We start from the raw sequence: 17,747 nt of genomic DNA, 5'->3' as shown, positions 1-17,747 counted from the left end.
ATCAGTATGCCCGGTGGCCCAATGAACAATACTGTGGAGGCTACTACATGGTGCCAGAAATATAGAGGATGGGGAACCGGTCGTGTTTAAGGTCAGTGAGGTTTGGCGGCTTGGGGGAGGGAGCCCGGCGAGGTGAGGTGTTGGGTGGTGAAGTATTCTAGGCCTAGGGCGCCGCGGTTGAGGTCTTTGGGAGTCCACCGCACCGCTTTGCTGCAGATTTGGATCCGTGGGCTCACCATGTAGATGACTAGCCGCGCTGAGGCGTCATAAAGATGTGATGTACTACCAATATAGACAATGTGAAAGAAGAATTGAAAAGGTCTTTACGCTATAGATGCCTTGCAGCGCTGGTTGATACAGGTCTAATGCAGTTCTGCGACGGCATGTCGTAACTAGATTGTAACCGGTCCACGGAATTATCACCGAACATAACGAGATGAGAATTGACATTGAAACATTGAAGTGAGGGAGAAACGAGTGAGCAGGTGAACGCGACGTGATGTGGTATGCGCTAAAGTGGATTCGAGCTTATCGATAAGCGCGCCTTCCACAATTCATTCCAAGTGTCCACATCCCTCCACATCTCCGCCAACGTCGCAACATCTCACGACACCACAACTTGTGTCCCCTACACCTCCAAACCCACAGTTGGCCATACTCTATCCAAACCTACAGCACCACAACCACCCACCATGGAGTCGCCCGACACCTTCACCCTCCTCCCGCTCGAAATGGACCCCTCCACCAAAACCATATCCGCATCCCACAGCGCGACGAACGCACTCAACGCCGAACTCGAAGCGCTAAACGCCCTGCACCGCAACCTGCTCAATGTCGAAACACCCACGGGCACGCCCCCACCTCCCGTCCCCGTCAACCCTAAGCGCTCCGCGCAAATCGGCAAGCTGCGCGAATCCGGTAACGCCGAGTTCCGCAAGGGCAACCACGGCAGTGCAGTCAAGCTGTATGGTCTCGCGATCGACATGGCGCTTGGCAGGCCATCATGGGAGCCGTCAGGGCTGGTGCGCGAGGAAGTCTCGAGCCTGTTGAGCAATCGCGCGCAAGCGAATATGGCACAGCAGCTGTGGGCCGAGGGCGCGATAGACGCAGAAGCGAGCGTGGAGATGAAGAAGGTCGGCAATGCGAAGGGGTGGTGGAGGAGAGGCAAGTGTTTGCTGGAGATGGGCAGGTTGGAAGAGGCGGAGCAGTGGGTTAAGCAGGGGCTGGAGTTTGAGGCAACGGAGCAGGATCTGGTGCAGTTGAAGGATGAGATTGAGAAGAAGAAGGGCGGTGCTTCTGTCTAGAGGGTGCTGTGTACATATGGGCTTTGATTATGCGCGCGGCGTAACGGCGTTGAAAAGGCCTGGCAACCGGCTTTTTGAGCATTGGAATGGCGCTTTGAGATTCCTTCATATCCGGAGATTCTGGGATCAATAAACACACTTCGCACCTATCTGTTCGTCCTACGTAGCCCCACTACGGCCAAAATACACCCTTGCAACCTTCATACGCCCGAGCTTCGAAGCTGAAAGCCCGGGAGAACCAGTGAGGCGATTGGCATGATCTACTCCTGTAAGGCTCAGCACTGCATGCCATTCGAATCACAGGCGAGCTCAACTTGGCTCAACGTGTGCTCACACGCAAGTAACTAAATGTAACAATCGTCACGTCGCGATGCGAGAGGTAGTGGAAATTGAGTGTATGCAACATCGCCAACTTTTCATGTTATACATTTGACAAGCATTGCTCGTCGTGCTATGCGCGCAGCCCCAGCGGTATGCGTCCTAAAAACGGTTTTCCCTAATCTATCCAAGATGAATCGGAATCGGTCCAAGACCAATCTACTCGTCCTTGACGCCACCACGGCCGGCGCGCTCGGCAGCCTCAATGCTCTTCTTGTCCGTCTTGATCTCGCCGCCCGACATGGCGCCCATCATGCCACCAGCCGCCTTCCATGGTCGTGCCAACTCGCCGGTTGCGGACTGACCCAGGAGGTGGACCTTGACGAGGTTGCCCTCGAACGCGCCCTTGAGGGGGATGATGGACTGGATCAGGAGCGGGTTGGTGTACTTGAAGTAGATGTGCATGACGGCCATCATGCCGACACCCATCAGTTGCGCCTTGTACAGCTCGCGGAGCTTCTGGAGATCGTAGGCCTTGACCGTGGTCGCGACGAACTTGGGCTCTTCGCCGGAACCCATCGGGGCGGGCTCGACGTACTTGACGACAGTCATGTCTGGAGGATTGTTAGCATGCTACTGCTCATGCCTTTTGCTAGGCCGGAAATGACATAGACGGACCATTCTTCTTGTTGATTTGCTGCTGGACGTAGAAGTAGATGCCGGCGATGATGATGTTGGACACGATGTAGAGCGCGCGCACGCCGTTCAGGACATTCGGGTCATCGAAAGGGATCTTCTTGGAGATTTGCATAAACCCCCTATGAGCGCATTAGTATTCGATGCCGCGAAGTACGAGTCGCGTGAGTCCTACAAGATGATGACAAGGTTGGAACTGCGCATTACTGTTAGCAAACTATTTCAAAACTCCCAGAGACACTCAAACGTACATTTGCGGGCTGATGGCCATGGTGGAAGTTGGGACAACGTCTGTGAATTGATTCGATAGGGCTGATTGGCCTGGCGAGCTGCAGATACGATGTTGACGGAAAGTTGAGGGCAAATGTAGAGTACGGCAATTGTCGCGCGCCGCAGAGGTTGGTGGGAGTCGTTCTTGGCGGAGCTACTGAAAGGCCACCTGGGCGCCTTCCCAACAGAGCGGTCCGGGGTCGGGTTCTAGCGCGAGCGATTCACTTCTCCAGCCACATCTTCATTCACTTCATCAACATCGATTGTTCTCGGGAACCACAACACGTGGACATTGGATTTTTTAAGTGAGATGTTTATCGACGATACTACGAGAACGATAGGTGAAAGCTTGAAAGGCCATCGCTCATCCTACGGCGACGCATGCGATGATCTAGCATCCGAGACACCAGCTGGTCATTGACTTATGCGACAAATGACATCTCAATCTTGCTCACCCAGCGTTTGGTAATGTCTTTGTACTTTCTCAAATACCCCTCTTTACAATCGTTCTCCAACTCTTTCTTCACCACATCCGGTAGGTCGTTACGCACCCGTGGCAGTGTGTAGCCAGCATCTGCTATGCCGGCCCACAGTGCCAAGTACGCATAATTCTCCGCATTCTTGCTCGCAACATCAGTCGCCTTGTTTATGACATTGTCCCAGGTGTAAGCTGAAGCCTGGTTAGGTAGGTCTCGGATCTCGAGACCGGTCACCGCATGAGCGAGTTCGTGGATGATCGTGATTGACAATATAACTGCCAGATTGTCTGCGTATTATGTCAGTCGGCACCTGCATCATGGAGGCGACAATATGTCGCGGTGACAAGCTTGTTTGGACGAAAGGTTTGCCTTGCGGAATCTTGATAGTCGCTTACCGATTGGTGAGTCCTCGAGGTCCTGCTGTTTGAGATCATCTGAAAAATACAGAGGAGAGCCGTCTTCAGATTTGAACGCGCTATCGCATATCTGCACGCCCTTGTTAGTGCGGTTTGACAGCCATAGAGTGGTCGTTTGGTCGTGGGACCCGAATTGAAACTCACAGATATGACTACTCGTGCTGGGTTCTGTCCTGCACGTGGACTGCTTGCATCGGTTGGGGCGATTGCGCGTGCGCCATAAGTAACGCCCTTGGCTTGACCATGACACGATGGTGTACCCCCACTCGCTCTCAAGATCATGTCACTACGAAGATAGTAAGTAAAATCTCAAGACATCGGCGATAACAAGCCGCTGAGCACTGCGCGATGGGATCAGTTGACCCCACTGTGTTTGCCCAGATGTGTGAACATGAAGCATTCCACTTACTGTACTGGATCATGCCAACCTCTGCTCTTTTTTTGCCACCGTTCGTCTATGGCGAAATCAGCTTTCATTGCTGTGTGATCAGAACGAAGCGCAAGCATACCATTATCGCAATGGAATCTGATGTCCGATGCCTTCAGATCCGTTGTGGGGGTGAGATCAGCGATCGTTCCTACAGTTTCTGTGTACTGGTGGTCAGAACATGCCGGCATCAAGAAGGGGACTAAAAGCAACACACCTCTGATATATTTCGAGTTTGGGGAGGATTTTTCGGCCTGAAAGATTCTTTTGTAGACAGCTGCGAAGTCTGTATCGGAATCACTGTTCAATCTCTCCGCGCTCTTTTTTGCGAAACTGAGGGCTTCGTTCATGTACTTGTTCCATCCATCCTTTGCACTACAGCTCTCGTGCACGAAGTAGGTTTTGCAATGGACGGTGATTGAAAGAAGAAGCAGGATCAAAACTCGGGAATATATCAGAGTCATCTTAACAATGATTAGGCAGTGAGTTGGATGTTACAGCTGGGGAGAATGGAGTGGAAAAGACTGACAACCAAGGCCTGATTATGAGATGTCATGATATGAGAGAAGATGGCATGAACTTATAAGGAACAGTCCAACTCAAAATAGCGTCATCTAAACGGATGATTCCTTCAAGGGAGTTAGAGATGAAAATTCAGCCTCGCGCAACAAGCATATTGCTATTTAGCGGCAAAAGTCATCACCAACATGTGTCAGTCACGATATGGGGCGAGAGAGCGCCCACGCGGTATCAGGCCGACAAGTCAAGGCTGAGTGTCTTACGCTGAATACCAATTGACGAGGCTGTGCCAACACTAAGACTGAGCGGCACAGCGGGCTTTGGCATTCTTGGCAGCCCGGAACAAGGTTCGGGCACAAAGATACTGTACGGAAATAGGATATGGGAAACTATATGCCAGATCTTCTCCATGCTTGTGGTCGAAAAAGGGTCGTGTGAAGGGCGTAACTCGTGTTGGAGTTTGCGACGAATCGATCTCCGGCCGCACGCCCGAGCGCGCACCGGTACCTGAGTCGTAAGCGCCAATGAGAAAGTACGCCTGCACGACTCGACCACCCTCACCAGCATCGCCTCAAGCCACGCAAAACGACAGTAAGAGCATCCATCTGCTCTGCAACACGCGAGATACACTTTCTTGTGCCTGTATACATTCCATTGACTCCAAGATAAGACCCTACAGTGCTCACGCGGCCGTCTCCTGAGTAGCCTTACTCTTTCCTGCGCAGTTTCATGAATATATTGCATCCTCAAAAGTTAGACATTCTACCAGCCATCGCTAGGTCTGCCAGCGCTTCTCTTCGTGGTGCTCCAACAAGGAAGCACGTTTAAGGCCAGACGATAGTGGTCCCCGAAGCAACTGCGCCACGCGCCGTCATGATCACCAACGCAGGGCGAAAACTCACATGTTGTGAACTCGAAACGCTGTAAGGCGATGACTTGAGATTAGGTTCCCTACACGAGATGCGCAGCTAATGCTTATGCCTCCGCCGTGCCGCAAACACTAGGCAATGGGCCGGACCGAACTGGAGGTGGATGATGGAATTGGGGCCAGTGCCGAGTGAATGTTGGCCGATGTAGGAACACCCTGTCAAGCTATCAGCCACTGTCATTTGCGCTCGAAGCTTATAAGACCAGGCTGCTCTCCAAATTATAGTCATCATCACTTCATTGCCTTGCCATCTTCTACATCGAACCATGAAATCCCTATCTTGGGCCGCTCTTTTTTCTACAGTCTTCCATGGCGTTTCCCTTGGACAGTCTGGCAACAAAATCTTTGCATGTCCAGAGCAACTCGGAGCGGAGCCCCAGGCGTGCCAATCCGATACATGCGGAAATGAAGACAAGAGCAATCCAAAGCATTGCTCTAAGAAGGCTCCTGGTGGCATCAATTGTGTTTGTACGTTATGGATCAAGAGCTTCACGACATGAATACAATCGCTGACTCAACTGCAGGTGACCCGTCACGAAAACCCTCAGGACCGGCACAAACCACTAAAGTGGTTGCACAAGCATCGGCGACCACAGGTGGAGTGACTGGGGTGTATGCTCTTGCAACCCTTGCAGCATTCTCGAATTTGCGAGAAAAGATCACGGCAACTATAACGATTCCAGCGTCTCAAGCTACCGGTGCCAGTACCCCTGAAAAGGTAGTGCCTGTCGTTGTCTATGCTGGGGGTGTGGCATGGTATCTTGCCACTGTAAGCGGTGGAGAAGCAGCTGCTCTAACTCCTCCTATCGAACCTGCTGGCCACCCGAATGATAACACTTGTCCTGCTAAGAAGACTGCATGTAAGGACTGTGGCGGAAAAAGTGGAATTTGCGTATCACCGAATACGGGCTGCGGGTGCGAACAAAATTCTTGTCCGAAAGATAAGCCGACATGCGATGATAAAAAATGCAAAGGGGACAAAGGTAGGTCAAATTCAATGCGAGTGTCTGGTAACAGCCCGAGACTGACCATAGAACAGGCAAGTGCACCTTCGAAGCACTGGATGGCTGCGAGTGCGGATCCTCATGTCCTACCGGAGACAAAAAGCCAAAGTGCAAGGATACCAAATGTCAAGGCGGGTCGGACAACAAGTGCACAGTCCAGAATAAAGGCTGTGAGTGCGATCAACAGAAGTGTCCTAGTGAAGAAGATCTCCCTTTCTGCTCCGACTGCGGAGGTGAAGAAAACGACAAGAGCATTTGTGGAGGTCACACTCCTTGTTGTAAACAGGTATACTGAGCTGAACCCTTCTTCAGACTATTGAAGTTCTGACCTTCTTAGGATGCTCCTGAGTTCGAAGTCATTAAAGGGTGCGGATGCTACAAGCCCATGAGAGAGCAAAGCGCCCCGTACACGCCACCTCTCGACCGGAAAAAGATCGGGCAGTGGCGTAGCAATCTTCAGTCTAGAGAAAAAGAGATCTGTCAGCCGAGAGATGATTCACACTCGGAAGTGCTAGCGCCTCAACACGAGAAAGATGGCAAGCCCAGCGTCGAGTCGGCTGCCAAGGACTGGTGCTCAAAGGTGGATGGAAAAACGTTGGGAGACACCCCGGAATTTCAATTCAACAAGTACAAGTTCAGTACTTTCTGGCTTTCGGCATCGCTCCGCAAGGATGCACCGGCGAATCTTAAATGCGGAAAGGATGCAAAGATCAAGAAAGACGACTGCATCAAAACTATCGATACCGCGATGGCAAGATGCGAGCCCTATCAGCAGTTCACACATGGGGCATCCCTAGCTAAAGGGTGCATTTTCTATGTAAGTAAGCCGCGACTTTGCTAGATCGTTCGCTCATCATTTGCAGAATGTCACCTTGAACGGCGAAAGTAATTCTGGGAGCCCACCTTGGGCGCCAAGTCAGGACAAACCATCATGCGACTCCAAGATCTCTGACATAACCAATACCTTCTTCAAGAGCCTGTACCCTGCGTTCTGCAAGCAGATAAAAAATGGCGCAGCCTTGAAGAAGACATTGACCAGTGCTGATATCAAAACTTCCGGGTCTCGCAAACGTACTCCACCACCGAGTCCGAAATCTTTCCAAGGGTACAAGTTCAATTTTGAATTCAGTGGCGGTAACAGTGGCTGCAAGAAGACCTGTGAAGAGGCATACGCAGATTTGAACTCTGCATGTAAGTCTAAATGTCTCGACTGCGCGCACGACATTGGCTAAAAAACCACCAGGTGGGCGTGAAGGTACTACAATGAAGCAGAAAGGACAGTTCGACGTCGGATGCGGCAAATATTCGTACTCCATAGAACAACCTCCACCAAAACAACCAACGACTTGCAAGCCGAGGGGATCTACCAAGGAAGACATGAGAAGCCTCTGGCGAGATCCATGGGCCGGTTACCCTAAGAACACCTTCCAAGCGGCATCACACCAATACTGCAATGGGGGTTGGGACTGGGTAGGCAAGGTCGACAAAGAATGGTCAACCGACAACTATTTTTGGATCGATTCGGCTACCATTAATCCGAAGACCAATTTACCGGAGTACTGCATGGGTGCAGCCATAGGCGACATGTCTCAATGGTCACCCAACCCAGTAAACTGCAAGAGCCGAGGAATGCGGGGAGGCAATGTCAAGATCAACCTCCATATCCAACCCGCAGTCGATCAAACAGGTTGCAAGCCCTTGAAAGACCATAAGATTCCCAAAGGCCCAGAGTGTACCAAAATCTTCGATGCAGTAGCCGATGACTGTATCAAGGGAGCGAAAAACGATGGGCCTGGAGGCTATTACTTGGAGAAGTCGGACGATGGTTGCTGGGAATGGTGGATTCATGGTTTGGATATAAGATATGCGGGAGCTTCTCCGCCAGAAACCTTCCCCTTGCAAGAACCGGTTGAGGATTAGTAGCATGTATATGTTAGGCGCGGGAACTGTGGGCTGAGCAGGGCACCAACTTTGTTGAGGTGCTCGGGGCGTAGGCTACCCCACTTATGCGGCGCAACAGGTTTAGCTTTCATTTATCGATCGGGTTCCATATTGATCAAACAGTGTGTACTTCTCTCCCTCACACTATGTTGAACCCTCTGCTCCCTTTGAGCATTCATGCTTTGAACTCGACTCCAAGCTCGGAACGGATTCTACAATTACCTGAACCCTTCTCCGAAGATACACACCCAAGAATCTCACACTTTACGCTCTCTCCACCGCCACACCTTAGGCTGTCGACTTCGACCGATAGTGTAAGGAAAGTTCTACCAACCACTCGAGCCGTTGCAGACTCCGAATCAGGTGCAGATGGAGTCGTTCACACCCAAAATGATCCAACGACGGGAAAACCAAGATCTACATGTCCTACCATAATTTGCATTTTCGACTGCGATGAGTGTGGCGGCGGAAAAGATGTAAGGTCGGAGAAAATAATAAACGGCGTACCAAACGCGTCCTGTATTGGCGTAAGTAACTTCATCCACGGGCGTGAGCCTTTTTTATTATTAGCACATTGTGTAAGTTGATATTATGTTTGATAAGTCAGCGAATGGTCTGTGGGAAGATTGCGATTGTTATCACGGCCCGCCGCAGAACAGTGCGCCTTAAACACCACCTCACTTCAAGAAGCCGACGAAATGAGAGCGGAAAAGATTGGAGGCGGAGAAGGAGAATGGGAAGGAAGATGAGGAAGTCAGGAAAGGGCAAAACATATCAAGATGATTCGGAGCACAAGAGCATACATGGTCGGGATGGATATGCAATGAATCCTCATTCGCTCACACTTTTGGCTGCTTAGATCTTGACACGGAGCAGTGAAGAGTAGGACCACGCATCAAAATTACCAGAAGCACAGTCCTGATCCCACCACAACATCTTCTCATCAACCGCTCCTCGCCACGCCATCACCTCTTGTCTTCATACACTCTCACCCCCAACAACTTCCTCACAGCCCAACTATGTCCTCCCGCCCAAATCGGCCCTCCTCTCCACAAAGGCAGCACATCATCTCGACCCCGCCGCCGCTTTACAACCGCATCCTCCCACTCGCCCTGCTGAAAACGCTCAACATCCTCCCTGCTGACCTTGTGCGTGCGCGCATTCGCTGCCATGGTCCAGAAGCCAACGACATGTCCCTGATCGATTTTGTGCTTGATGAATCCGTTACCCGTCCCCGGTCCAAGGAGAGCAAGTAGTTCCGAACAAGTGTATTCTTGTTTCGAAAGTTTTGCATCGCTAAGCTGGGTGCGATGCGATGTGCGTGGTATTTTCTCAATGTTGATTGTGGATAGCAGGTATGGGAAATGCGCATACATGAGCTTTAGAGATAGGCTGAGTATCACTGCGACGGGGAAGTCTAGACCCAATGAGACGCCGGCTCGAAGACCGGAGAGAAAGGTTAGTCGCGGAGGTTGCGTGGGGGTGGAGAAGAAGAGGAGATGCCTTTGGAAGGCGGTATATGTGCTCCGAGACATTTTTTGAGTTTGACTTGAGATGATTTTGGTGTCTGTTGTTACTCTTTGTGTTGTGGATTGATGGAATTGACAGGTGCGTTGCGATAAGAGTCGTGATGTCATTCCCAGCCATTGATCACAAGAAGTTTTTTTTGAATCAGTCAAGCTTGTCAAGCATAGAGTTTCGCGGCAATTTGAACTCCCCAAATTCTCTATCATCTGTATCATATTCTTAGATGAATCTGACTCGTGCTTTCGACCATTCTCGATGATGGGTGTGCTGAAGAAGTATAGAGAGCTAAAGTGGCGGGTGGCTGTGATCAAACACCAACTCGATTTCGAAGCATTTTTCATAACAAGAGCATGTTCTGAAAAGCATTTCTATCGTCACAATTAATGTCTTTCTTAGGAGGAGATGCAAGCGCTCCATGGTCGATGCACAAGGACTCTAGCGCTAGTCATCGCCTATCCCAAAGCCTTCCTTCTCGGTGAGGGTTCGCGCTCACATAACCCAGTGACAAAAGTTGACCATGATGTTCTTTCTCTTTCATCTGTCTACAAAGAATTTAGGTGACAACGTCCTTAATACATCGACGCCATGTGAGAACAGTGATGACAAAGATGTGAATGCAACCCTTGAATCTTGGAACGCCTTTCTTGCAATGGCTACTCGACAACTTCTTATAATGGATTCATATTTCAATTCACAAACAGCTTTCTACATTATAGAGAGCGAAGGTACTGGCTTTTAACGGCTCGGGGATGACATTGCAGTGTCCAGAGGTGAGGTGCAGTCATGTACCACTCTTACAATCCTCTCTTTTAGCTCCACTGATGCTCTAATCCTCGTTACAGCCTGTGTTTTAAGGCTGCTGAAATGCGCTAGACCAAACAAACGCGAATGGCGGAGATGACCGACCCGTAGAGCGGGAGATTTGTCGTCAATTCTGATATCACTGTTCACTTCAATGCAGCAAGGCCATGGAAGTCAATGGATGAGATTCATTTTTTTTTCAGTTACGATAAGGTCTATAATGAACCCTCTCTTCTGCTTCTTGAATAGTGCATCTGGTGGATTCGAAAGGCAGTCGGTGCACGTAACTTTGTATTGTATCGCTTGTATCAACCGCAATCATTCGAATGAGCTCATACAAGTCGCGAGTTCTGATCGTTTTTCATTACTCTGTCTTTCACCTGGGTTCTTACCTCTGCCGTCGGCCGCTCTATCTCGTGCATACTATCGGCTGGCCTCTTTCGTATACCGTTTGCGCTTTCACCGCTACCGCTCTCGCGTTTGCTAATCAAATAATCCCTACTAGTAAGACGAATCCAACCTCTAGCGCGTCGTCTCCCCTCTATATATTCGGCGCCCGCCGGGCAGTTTCTCTCAATACGACGACACCACCGCTACACGGATCTATCAACTGCGACAACAACCGTTCTCCCGACCTGGTCAACTGCAAGTATGCTCGCCATTCCCTGCCGCTCAAAATTAATCAATCGCAGAGCTATTACCATGGCTCATCACAACAACTACATCATGGTCTTTGTTATGGCCCTCTTCCTAGTCCTCCAAGACGCCGTCGTGCTCTCTGCCACCATCAAACCATCCCCAGACCAGTACAAGGGAAAGTAAGTGAAGACCCCCGTTTCAGCGCCATAGTTACATACTGATCGCAGCCGCAGCGACCCCGCCAAGATCTTCAGCCGAGACTGCTGGAACGGACCTCAGGATTATGGCTGCACTAGAGGCATCTGTTGGCGCAGGTGCGGCGACCATGGCGAGTGGTGCTGGACCACTCTCAACACCAATCCAGAAATGGCGACCGGGCTACTTGTAATGTCGATTCCGACTGTCATCCTTCAAGGGCTTTTAGCTGTCTCCTTGGTGACTGTAAGCGGTGTGGATGTAGCTGCTAGCGCAGCATATTTCCTCCCTGCGTCATACTGCCGCCTGCTAGAATGCAAATAGTGCTCAATCTTCAGAGTGCGAAAGAAACAGCGGGCGGACACAAGGAATAATCATGGCGATCATGATGGCGTATTGACTGATTGCATCTCTGAATTCCATGAATACAATGAATGTCACATTGAAAAGAATCTCCCGCTCCCAATGTGATTGCATCATAATATAACAGTCTGAACGGGTCCAAGGGACTATTATAACACCCTGATATACTGTAATGTCTCTTTGATCGGACAGCGTAACCTATTCGTGATTATCTTGAGGTACGGTACACGAATCTGTGCACCAGTAGATGAGCTCAAGACGTATCCCTACATTGCTTTTGCTGTCATAAGAGAAGAAAAAAACTGGAGAAAAACCCAGGATCGTACATGAACATAAAGAAACTACTGCAGCCCTTCATCGCACGTCGCATCTCAACAATCAACATTCTCGATGCCCCTCACTACACACTACACAGACGATGGATACATACAGCCTTATGAACGATTTAACCATTAAGCCTTCATGAAAACCACTCTGCCACATTAGATCACGCTGATGTCGCCCAATCACGTACATATGCGAACACCAAAACCTTAACACCGCTCCGTGGGGCTTTCTTCTTCAGACTACTTTACTCCGCGCAATTCGTCACACAGGTCGGGCTTCTCAACTGGCTAAACGTTCTACACAACATCGCAGTAGACCTCGACATCAGCAGCCCTGGCGTACCGTACTGACTTGAAGCAGGCCACGAAGCAGGCGGGTGGAATGCGTTTGATAGATCCCCATGTGTCATAGAATATCAACCCACTTTGCTAACTATTTTCCAAATGCTCTAACAGCTGCGCGACATACTGCTCCTCCGCCCTATCGTCAGCATGTTCATATCTAACACTTCTTCCAGGCCATGCACGCCGGTGTCATCCTCGATTATGAACAACAACGACTGAAGCGCGAACGTCAAGCCGACTTCGAGATGCAACACGCAGATCTCCCTCAGCCCGCGCTTCTCAACGACCTGCAGTTCAGACTTCCTTGCTACCATCATAACGGGATACCCCATCTCACGCATAGACCCAGACTGGATGATGTCGCATTCGTTCTGGGCTTGATCCTCATCGCTATCGATCTTGTTAGTCGATCAAATGTACGAGAAGTCACCTCTGATTTTTAATCTCACTATTTCATGGGGCACAGACATAGGCTTCCCGGCTGGTACGCTGAATATCAGTGAGGCGCGCGCAAAGACACAGCATGGAATGGCTGGCTACTTTGCTCAACACAGGCAGCGATGATGGTCTCATCATTGGTGTTTGAAATGCCGGTTCTGAGGAAATCCATGTCAGTCATGGTGGTAATACGAATCATGGGGATTTGGAGGAATATAGATGTACGCTGTACCCGCGTGTCTTGACTATAATGATTTCCCCGCGGACGAGACATGGGCAATTTCGAAGAATGAAGCCTTATTTTACAGCCTAATCAGTCTTTAGAGAACGAATATTAGTGGAATAGAATGAGGTTGGAACACGATCTTGTGGATTGAGCTTCCGTAGCATGGAGCTGCAGTTCTTCAAATCCACGAAAACTGATGGAATGGAATCGGGTTTTGAGGAGTCCTAGATCACATTTACATGTTGCGCCGGTTCACTCATAGGTTTGTCAGTCCATAGATCCTTGCAGAAATGCAGGACCCCTTGACGTCAGCGGTTGCGCTAACGGTATTACCGGTAAGCGCTGGGACTTGATCATCACACCTTTCCAAATTACCCCTGTGCCTCCATGCCATCGCTTCCACGGGACGAACTCGACAGACTTCTATCACATGCCGTGTTGGGATAACACGCATTTGATGTCCGTTAGTCCACTAGGCTGCAAATTTGCGTGGTGAAGAAGGCTAGGCGGTCCGAATAAGAACTAGACACCGACATGTCACTTTATCGGAGGCTCGAATGTCACAACCTCCGGTACTTCGTATAAATCTTTGTGGCGTAATAGCTCATCTTCCAATGGCAGCAAATAAATCTCAAGGCTAGCTCTAGCTTTGCGTCTTCGGTCAGCCACAATCCTTTATCCGCCTTGCGTTTGCAAGCACCCAGTATTGATTCTTACACACTGCATGGGCAGTCATCCAATCCTGCAAGCGTACTTCTACAAATCACAGTCTCGTAATTTCGGCTATGCCCGTGTGGTGTGCTTACCGGCTCTCGAAGTCTAGGAATAGCATCAACATGTGTTAAGCACTAAGAGCAAAATTGGCAACTGAAGCTTCCAATCCACACACAGATCACAGTCCAATCAAGTCTTACACAAATCGGTCCGCGATTAGCCTTTCGAGCGCCAGGTCAGCACTACAAGCAAATTCGGCCAAGATGTCGTCGGACCTAGCTAGTCCGCGTGCCACATTGGTGACAGACTCATGATTGAGTTTGAAGGATTAGACAACTTCTCTTTTCTAACAATTCTGAGTGCATCGCTTCGTACTTCGCTTCGTACTCATTGATAGTGGGGGTGATATCCTGCCTCGACTAAGAGGTTGCGTAACGTGTTAGATAAGATTTGAATGACGAAGTTTGACAGGCAAGGTAAGCCACAGCACTCATGAGAGACCAGGCGTGAGCAGCATATAAAGGTTATCGCAGGGACTTCAGTTTGCATTTCTTATAAAATACTGTTCAACCGTTTGTCTACTCAAAAACCTACTTTACACTATGGTCAAGATTAACCTTGATCTTTCTGCTTTCGCTACTGCCTTTCTATGCATCAGCGCAGCCTTATCCTCTTCTGTAGCAATCAGTCGTAATGGTTGGAGCGCCACTGCAGATAGTTTCGAGACGGGCAACGAGCCCGCGGGGGTACTTGATGGCAACGCTTCAACACTTTGGCACTCGAAGTTTACCCCAGCCCCAGCCGATCCATTACCGAATTGGATCGCCATAGACATGAAGACCACGTACAACTTACAAGCCATCAGTATACAGCCACGGCCGGCCGCCAGTGGTAACGGCAGGATAGGAGGACATAAGATTGAAGTTTCCACCGACAATACCACCTGGCTAGTCGTTGCACTTGGCACATATAACAACGATGCAACCACCAAGAAGACGACATTTGTCACGAGACCAGCCAGATATGTAAAGATTACAGCAACAACCGAAGCGCAACAGGCAAGCAACCCATGGACCTCAATCGCTGAGGTCAACGTCTTCCAGGATGTTGTCAACTCGTCCCCGACTCCCTATACACCACCAGTAGCCGGGAAAGGCTCATGGGAGAAAACGATTGACTTCCCTTTGATTCCAGCTGCTGCTTCGCTCCTCACCAATGGAAAAATACTTTTATGGTCATCTTTTGCGAAAGACAATTTCGGTGGGGATCAGGGCAAAACACAGACTGCTATTTACGATCCGGCAACGGGAGAATCAAGCGAACTACAAGTGTCGAATACTCAACATGACATGTTTTGTCCGGGCATATCGCTTGATTTCAATGGGCGGGTTATTGTCACGGGCGGGGATAGTGCTGCAAAAACAAGTGTATATGATTCGTCAAGCAATGCTTGGTCAGGAGCGTCAAACATGCAGATTGCACGCGGATACCAATCTAGTGCTACATGTTCAGATGGCCGCGTGTTTACTATTGGCGGCTCATGGAGTGGAGCTAGAGGTGGCAAGAATGGCGAAATCTTCGATCCTGCTGCGAATATTTGGTCTTTGCTATCAGGCGCGTTGGTCAGTCCTATGCTGACCAACGACGCTGGTGGTGTATGGCGAGCAGACAATCACGCGTGGCTATTTGCATGGAAGAACAAGACCGTCTTCCAAGCTGGTCCTTCCATCTCCATGAATTGGTACGATACAACGGGAAGTGGTTCTACAACAGGAGCAGGGAAGCGACTGGACGATGGTCATGCTATGAACGGAAACGCGGTCATGTACGATGCACTCGCAGGAAAGATACTGACTGCTGGCGGTGCATCCGACTACGAGAATAGTGCCGCCCGCACGAATGCTTATGTCATTACCATAGGCAGCCCGAAGACGACCGCAACCGTTACAAAGACTCAAAGCATGACCTACGCCCGCTCCTTCGCAAACGGCGTCGTTCTTCCCGATGGCACCGTCTTCATCACAGGCGGTCAAGCATACGCAAAACCATTCACGGACGGTACTTCAGCCCTAGTCCCAGAAATCTGGGACCCAGCAACAGGGCAATGGTCGCAAATGAACCCCATGGCTATACCACGCAACTATCACTCCGTTGCTCTCCTCATGGCCGACGCCACGGTCTTCAATGGAGGCGGTGGTTTATGCGGTCCATGTACACAGTACGGTGGCACTGCAGATTCGAATCACTTCGATGCAGAGATATTTGTACCACCTTACCTTCTCAATAATGATGGTACGCGACGAACGCGACCGACCATCAACAGTGTAGCTTCGTCTGCCAAGCTTGGTGCTACTCTGAGTGTTGCGACTAGTTCGGGAGTCACGACATTCTCACTCATTCGCTTTGGTACTGCAACACATACCGTTGATACTGACCAGCGGAGGATCCCATTGACGCCTACTGGGAGCGGGACCAGCTTCACAGTTACTGTGCCGGCGGATCCAGGTGTTGCTCTTCCAGGGTATTGGCTCTTGTTTGCGATGGATGCTGTGGGCACGCCTAGTGTGGGGAAGATCATCAAGCTGAGTGTGTAGCTAATGCAGACTGCTATCAGTGAGGGCATGTGCATTGATGATATGGTCTCGCATGATCAATAGATTACCATAATTTTATCAAACGGTACCGGGAAAGAAATCCAGTAGTTACTTTGACTCATGTATGATTGAGAGGATTGGACATTGTAAGATCCTGTTATCGTGTCATCAACCAGCGCACCTCGCCCAGTTTTCCTTCGTGACATACGTTCAGGTTCGCTTCGATGCTATTTTCAGTTCGATAGCGTCCAGCTAAGGAGGGTCAAGTAAACTTCGACAGCCCCATCTACACGCGATGGTCCGACGCCGTTCCACTTTTTCACTATAGAGAGAGAACGCAAACGACGTGTTGCGCTTTTCGAGCAACGCGATTCAGTAGTTGACGCGCTTGGCATCGAAGCCTGAATAGTGGCCAGAATCAACGAAGCTGAGTGGCTGAGAGAGCATCTCGACATGTGCTGGGACAACCCTGCTTGACTGTCCATTCTCGTTGCCTGAGCCATCAGCCTCTTCACCGTCGCTACCGTCATGATACTCATCGAACCCAAGGTCAACATAGTGGTATATCCAGAAGCCACAAAAGACGAAGGTGGTTCCAGCTATAGCGCAAACTGACAAATACATGACTGCAATCTACGGTCTGTCAGTCGTGATATTACGTACTAATACTAGTATTACTCACATTGCAGCCATCATTCCATCCGCCTTCTCTTTGAATCAAAGGTGTGCATACCAATATCGTGATGCCAGCGAGAAATGAACAAACCGAATACGACATAAACATGAGTGGACATTGCCATGCGAATACCATCTTCTGTCTTGGATGGTATCTTGAGCGATCTTTCGACAAAAGCACAGGAAGATAGCGCTCTAGACATTCCTTTGTCTGCCTAATCTTCTTTGGTGATGGCATCGGCCCAAGAAAATTTAAAACCGTGACTTGTTGAGCGGCGATCAAAAGACCCAAAACAGAGAGCACAAGACTACCATGCCAAAATCCGTGGGTGAGCCAGTAGGCTTGATCAATAGTGGTCCATGAAAAGGCCCCGATCACTGCAGCCGCAAGAATAGCACACTTTAGTCTTATCAGTACGCAGGTGCATAATTTTAGATGACAACTTACTGCGATAGAGATAAATTGGAGCTCTGTAAGTTTTCTTGCTCGCCATAGTGTTACCGCATATAACAACCGAGGCGATCCTGGGTGATCTGATGCAATAGATGCAATCCTGCTGATGGGGGCTGCTGTGTTGAAATGGTAGAGACGATAGTATGGT

General features: G+C 49.8%; 10 protein-coding genes across 10 annotated transcripts; 6 read left to right on the top strand and 4 right to left on the bottom strand.

Annotated features, from left to right (window-relative positions):
* Positions 1 to 692: 692 nt before the first annotated feature.
* SNOG_15310 (hypothetical protein) lies at positions 693 to 1,304 on the top strand (the record flags this gene model as incomplete). Its single annotated transcript, XM_001805412.1, has 1 exon — positions 693 to 1,304. One exon carries the CDS (start codon positions 693 to 695, stop codon positions 1,302 to 1,304), a length of 612 nt encoding a protein of 203 aa, XP_001805464.1.
* A 537-nt stretch (positions 1,305 to 1,841) lies between these two features.
* On the bottom strand, positions 1,842 to 2,589 carry SNOG_15309 (hypothetical protein; the record flags this gene model as incomplete). Its single annotated transcript, XM_001805411.1, has 3 exons — positions 1,842 to 2,236; positions 2,301 to 2,440; positions 2,570 to 2,589. The coding sequence occupies 3 exons, from the start codon at positions 2,587 to 2,589 to the stop codon at positions 1,842 to 1,844; spliced, it is 555 nt and encodes a 184-aa protein (XP_001805463.1).
* Positions 2,590 to 3,010: 421 nt separating this feature from the next.
* On the bottom strand, positions 3,011 to 4,374 carry SNOG_15308 (hypothetical protein; the record flags this gene model as incomplete). Its single annotated transcript, XM_001805410.1, has 5 exons — positions 3,011 to 3,354; positions 3,463 to 3,553; positions 3,628 to 3,769; positions 3,893 to 4,070; positions 4,128 to 4,374. The coding sequence occupies 5 exons, from the start codon at positions 4,372 to 4,374 to the stop codon at positions 3,011 to 3,013; spliced, it is 1,002 nt and encodes a 333-aa protein (XP_001805462.1).
* A 2,372-nt stretch (positions 4,375 to 6,746) lies between these two features.
* Positions 6,747 to 8,281, top strand: SNOG_15307 (hypothetical protein; the record flags this gene model as incomplete). The annotated part of the gene is made up of 3 exons (XM_001805409.1): positions 6,747 to 7,178; positions 7,225 to 7,552; positions 7,605 to 8,281. The coding sequence occupies 3 exons, from the start codon at positions 6,747 to 6,749 to the stop codon at positions 8,279 to 8,281; spliced, it is 1,437 nt and encodes a 478-aa protein (XP_001805461.1).
* A 167-nt stretch (positions 8,282 to 8,448) lies between these two features.
* On the top strand, positions 8,449 to 8,737 carry SNOG_15306 (hypothetical protein; the record flags this gene model as incomplete). Its single annotated transcript, XM_001805408.1, has 2 exons — positions 8,449 to 8,616; positions 8,645 to 8,737. 2 exons carry the CDS (start codon positions 8,449 to 8,451, stop codon positions 8,735 to 8,737), a joined length of 261 nt encoding a protein of 86 aa, XP_001805460.1.
* Positions 8,738 to 9,267: 530 nt separating this feature from the next.
* Positions 9,268 to 9,837, bottom strand: SNOG_15305 (hypothetical protein; the record flags this gene model as incomplete). Its single annotated transcript, XM_001805407.1, has 1 exon — positions 9,268 to 9,837. The coding sequence occupies one exon, from the start codon at positions 9,835 to 9,837 to the stop codon at positions 9,268 to 9,270; it is 570 nt and encodes a 189-aa protein (XP_001805459.1).
* A 1,495-nt stretch (positions 9,838 to 11,332) lies between these two features.
* SNOG_15304 (hypothetical protein) lies at positions 11,333 to 11,657 on the top strand (the record flags this gene model as incomplete). Its single annotated transcript, XM_001805406.1, has 2 exons — positions 11,333 to 11,448; positions 11,516 to 11,657. The coding sequence occupies 2 exons, from the start codon at positions 11,333 to 11,335 to the stop codon at positions 11,655 to 11,657; spliced, it is 258 nt and encodes an 85-aa protein (XP_001805458.1).
* A 1,017-nt stretch (positions 11,658 to 12,674) lies between these two features.
* SNOG_15303 (hypothetical protein) lies at positions 12,675 to 13,084 on the top strand (the record flags this gene model as incomplete). The annotated part of the gene is made up of 2 exons (XM_001805405.1): positions 12,675 to 12,790; positions 13,003 to 13,084. The coding sequence occupies 2 exons, from the start codon at positions 12,675 to 12,677 to the stop codon at positions 13,082 to 13,084; spliced, it is 198 nt and encodes a 65-aa protein (XP_001805457.1).
* A 1,625-nt stretch (positions 13,085 to 14,709) lies between these two features.
* On the top strand, positions 14,710 to 16,470 carry SNOG_15302 (hypothetical protein; the record flags this gene model as incomplete). Its single annotated transcript, XM_001805404.1, has 2 exons — positions 14,710 to 15,136; positions 15,389 to 16,470. The coding sequence occupies 2 exons, from the start codon at positions 14,710 to 14,712 to the stop codon at positions 16,468 to 16,470; spliced, it is 1,509 nt and encodes a 502-aa protein (XP_001805456.1).
* Positions 16,471 to 16,842: 372 nt separating this feature from the next.
* On the bottom strand, positions 16,843 to 17,639 carry SNOG_15301 (hypothetical protein; the record flags this gene model as incomplete). Its single annotated transcript, XM_001805403.1, has 3 exons — positions 16,843 to 17,103; positions 17,153 to 17,523; positions 17,594 to 17,639. 3 exons carry the CDS (start codon positions 17,637 to 17,639, stop codon positions 16,843 to 16,845), a joined length of 678 nt encoding a protein of 225 aa, XP_001805455.1.
* Between the last annotated feature and the right edge of the window lie 108 nt (positions 17,640 to 17,747).

Source organism: Parastagonospora nodorum (assembly GCF_000146915.1).
Source record: "Parastagonospora nodorum SN15 chromosome Unknown scaffold_37, whole genome shotgun sequence".
NCBI lineage: Eukaryota > Fungi > Ascomycota > Dothideomycetes > Pleosporales > Phaeosphaeriaceae > Parastagonospora > Parastagonospora nodorum.
The sequence above is the reverse complement of the archived record's forward strand: the minus strand, read 5'-3'. Positions and strand labels throughout refer to the sequence as shown.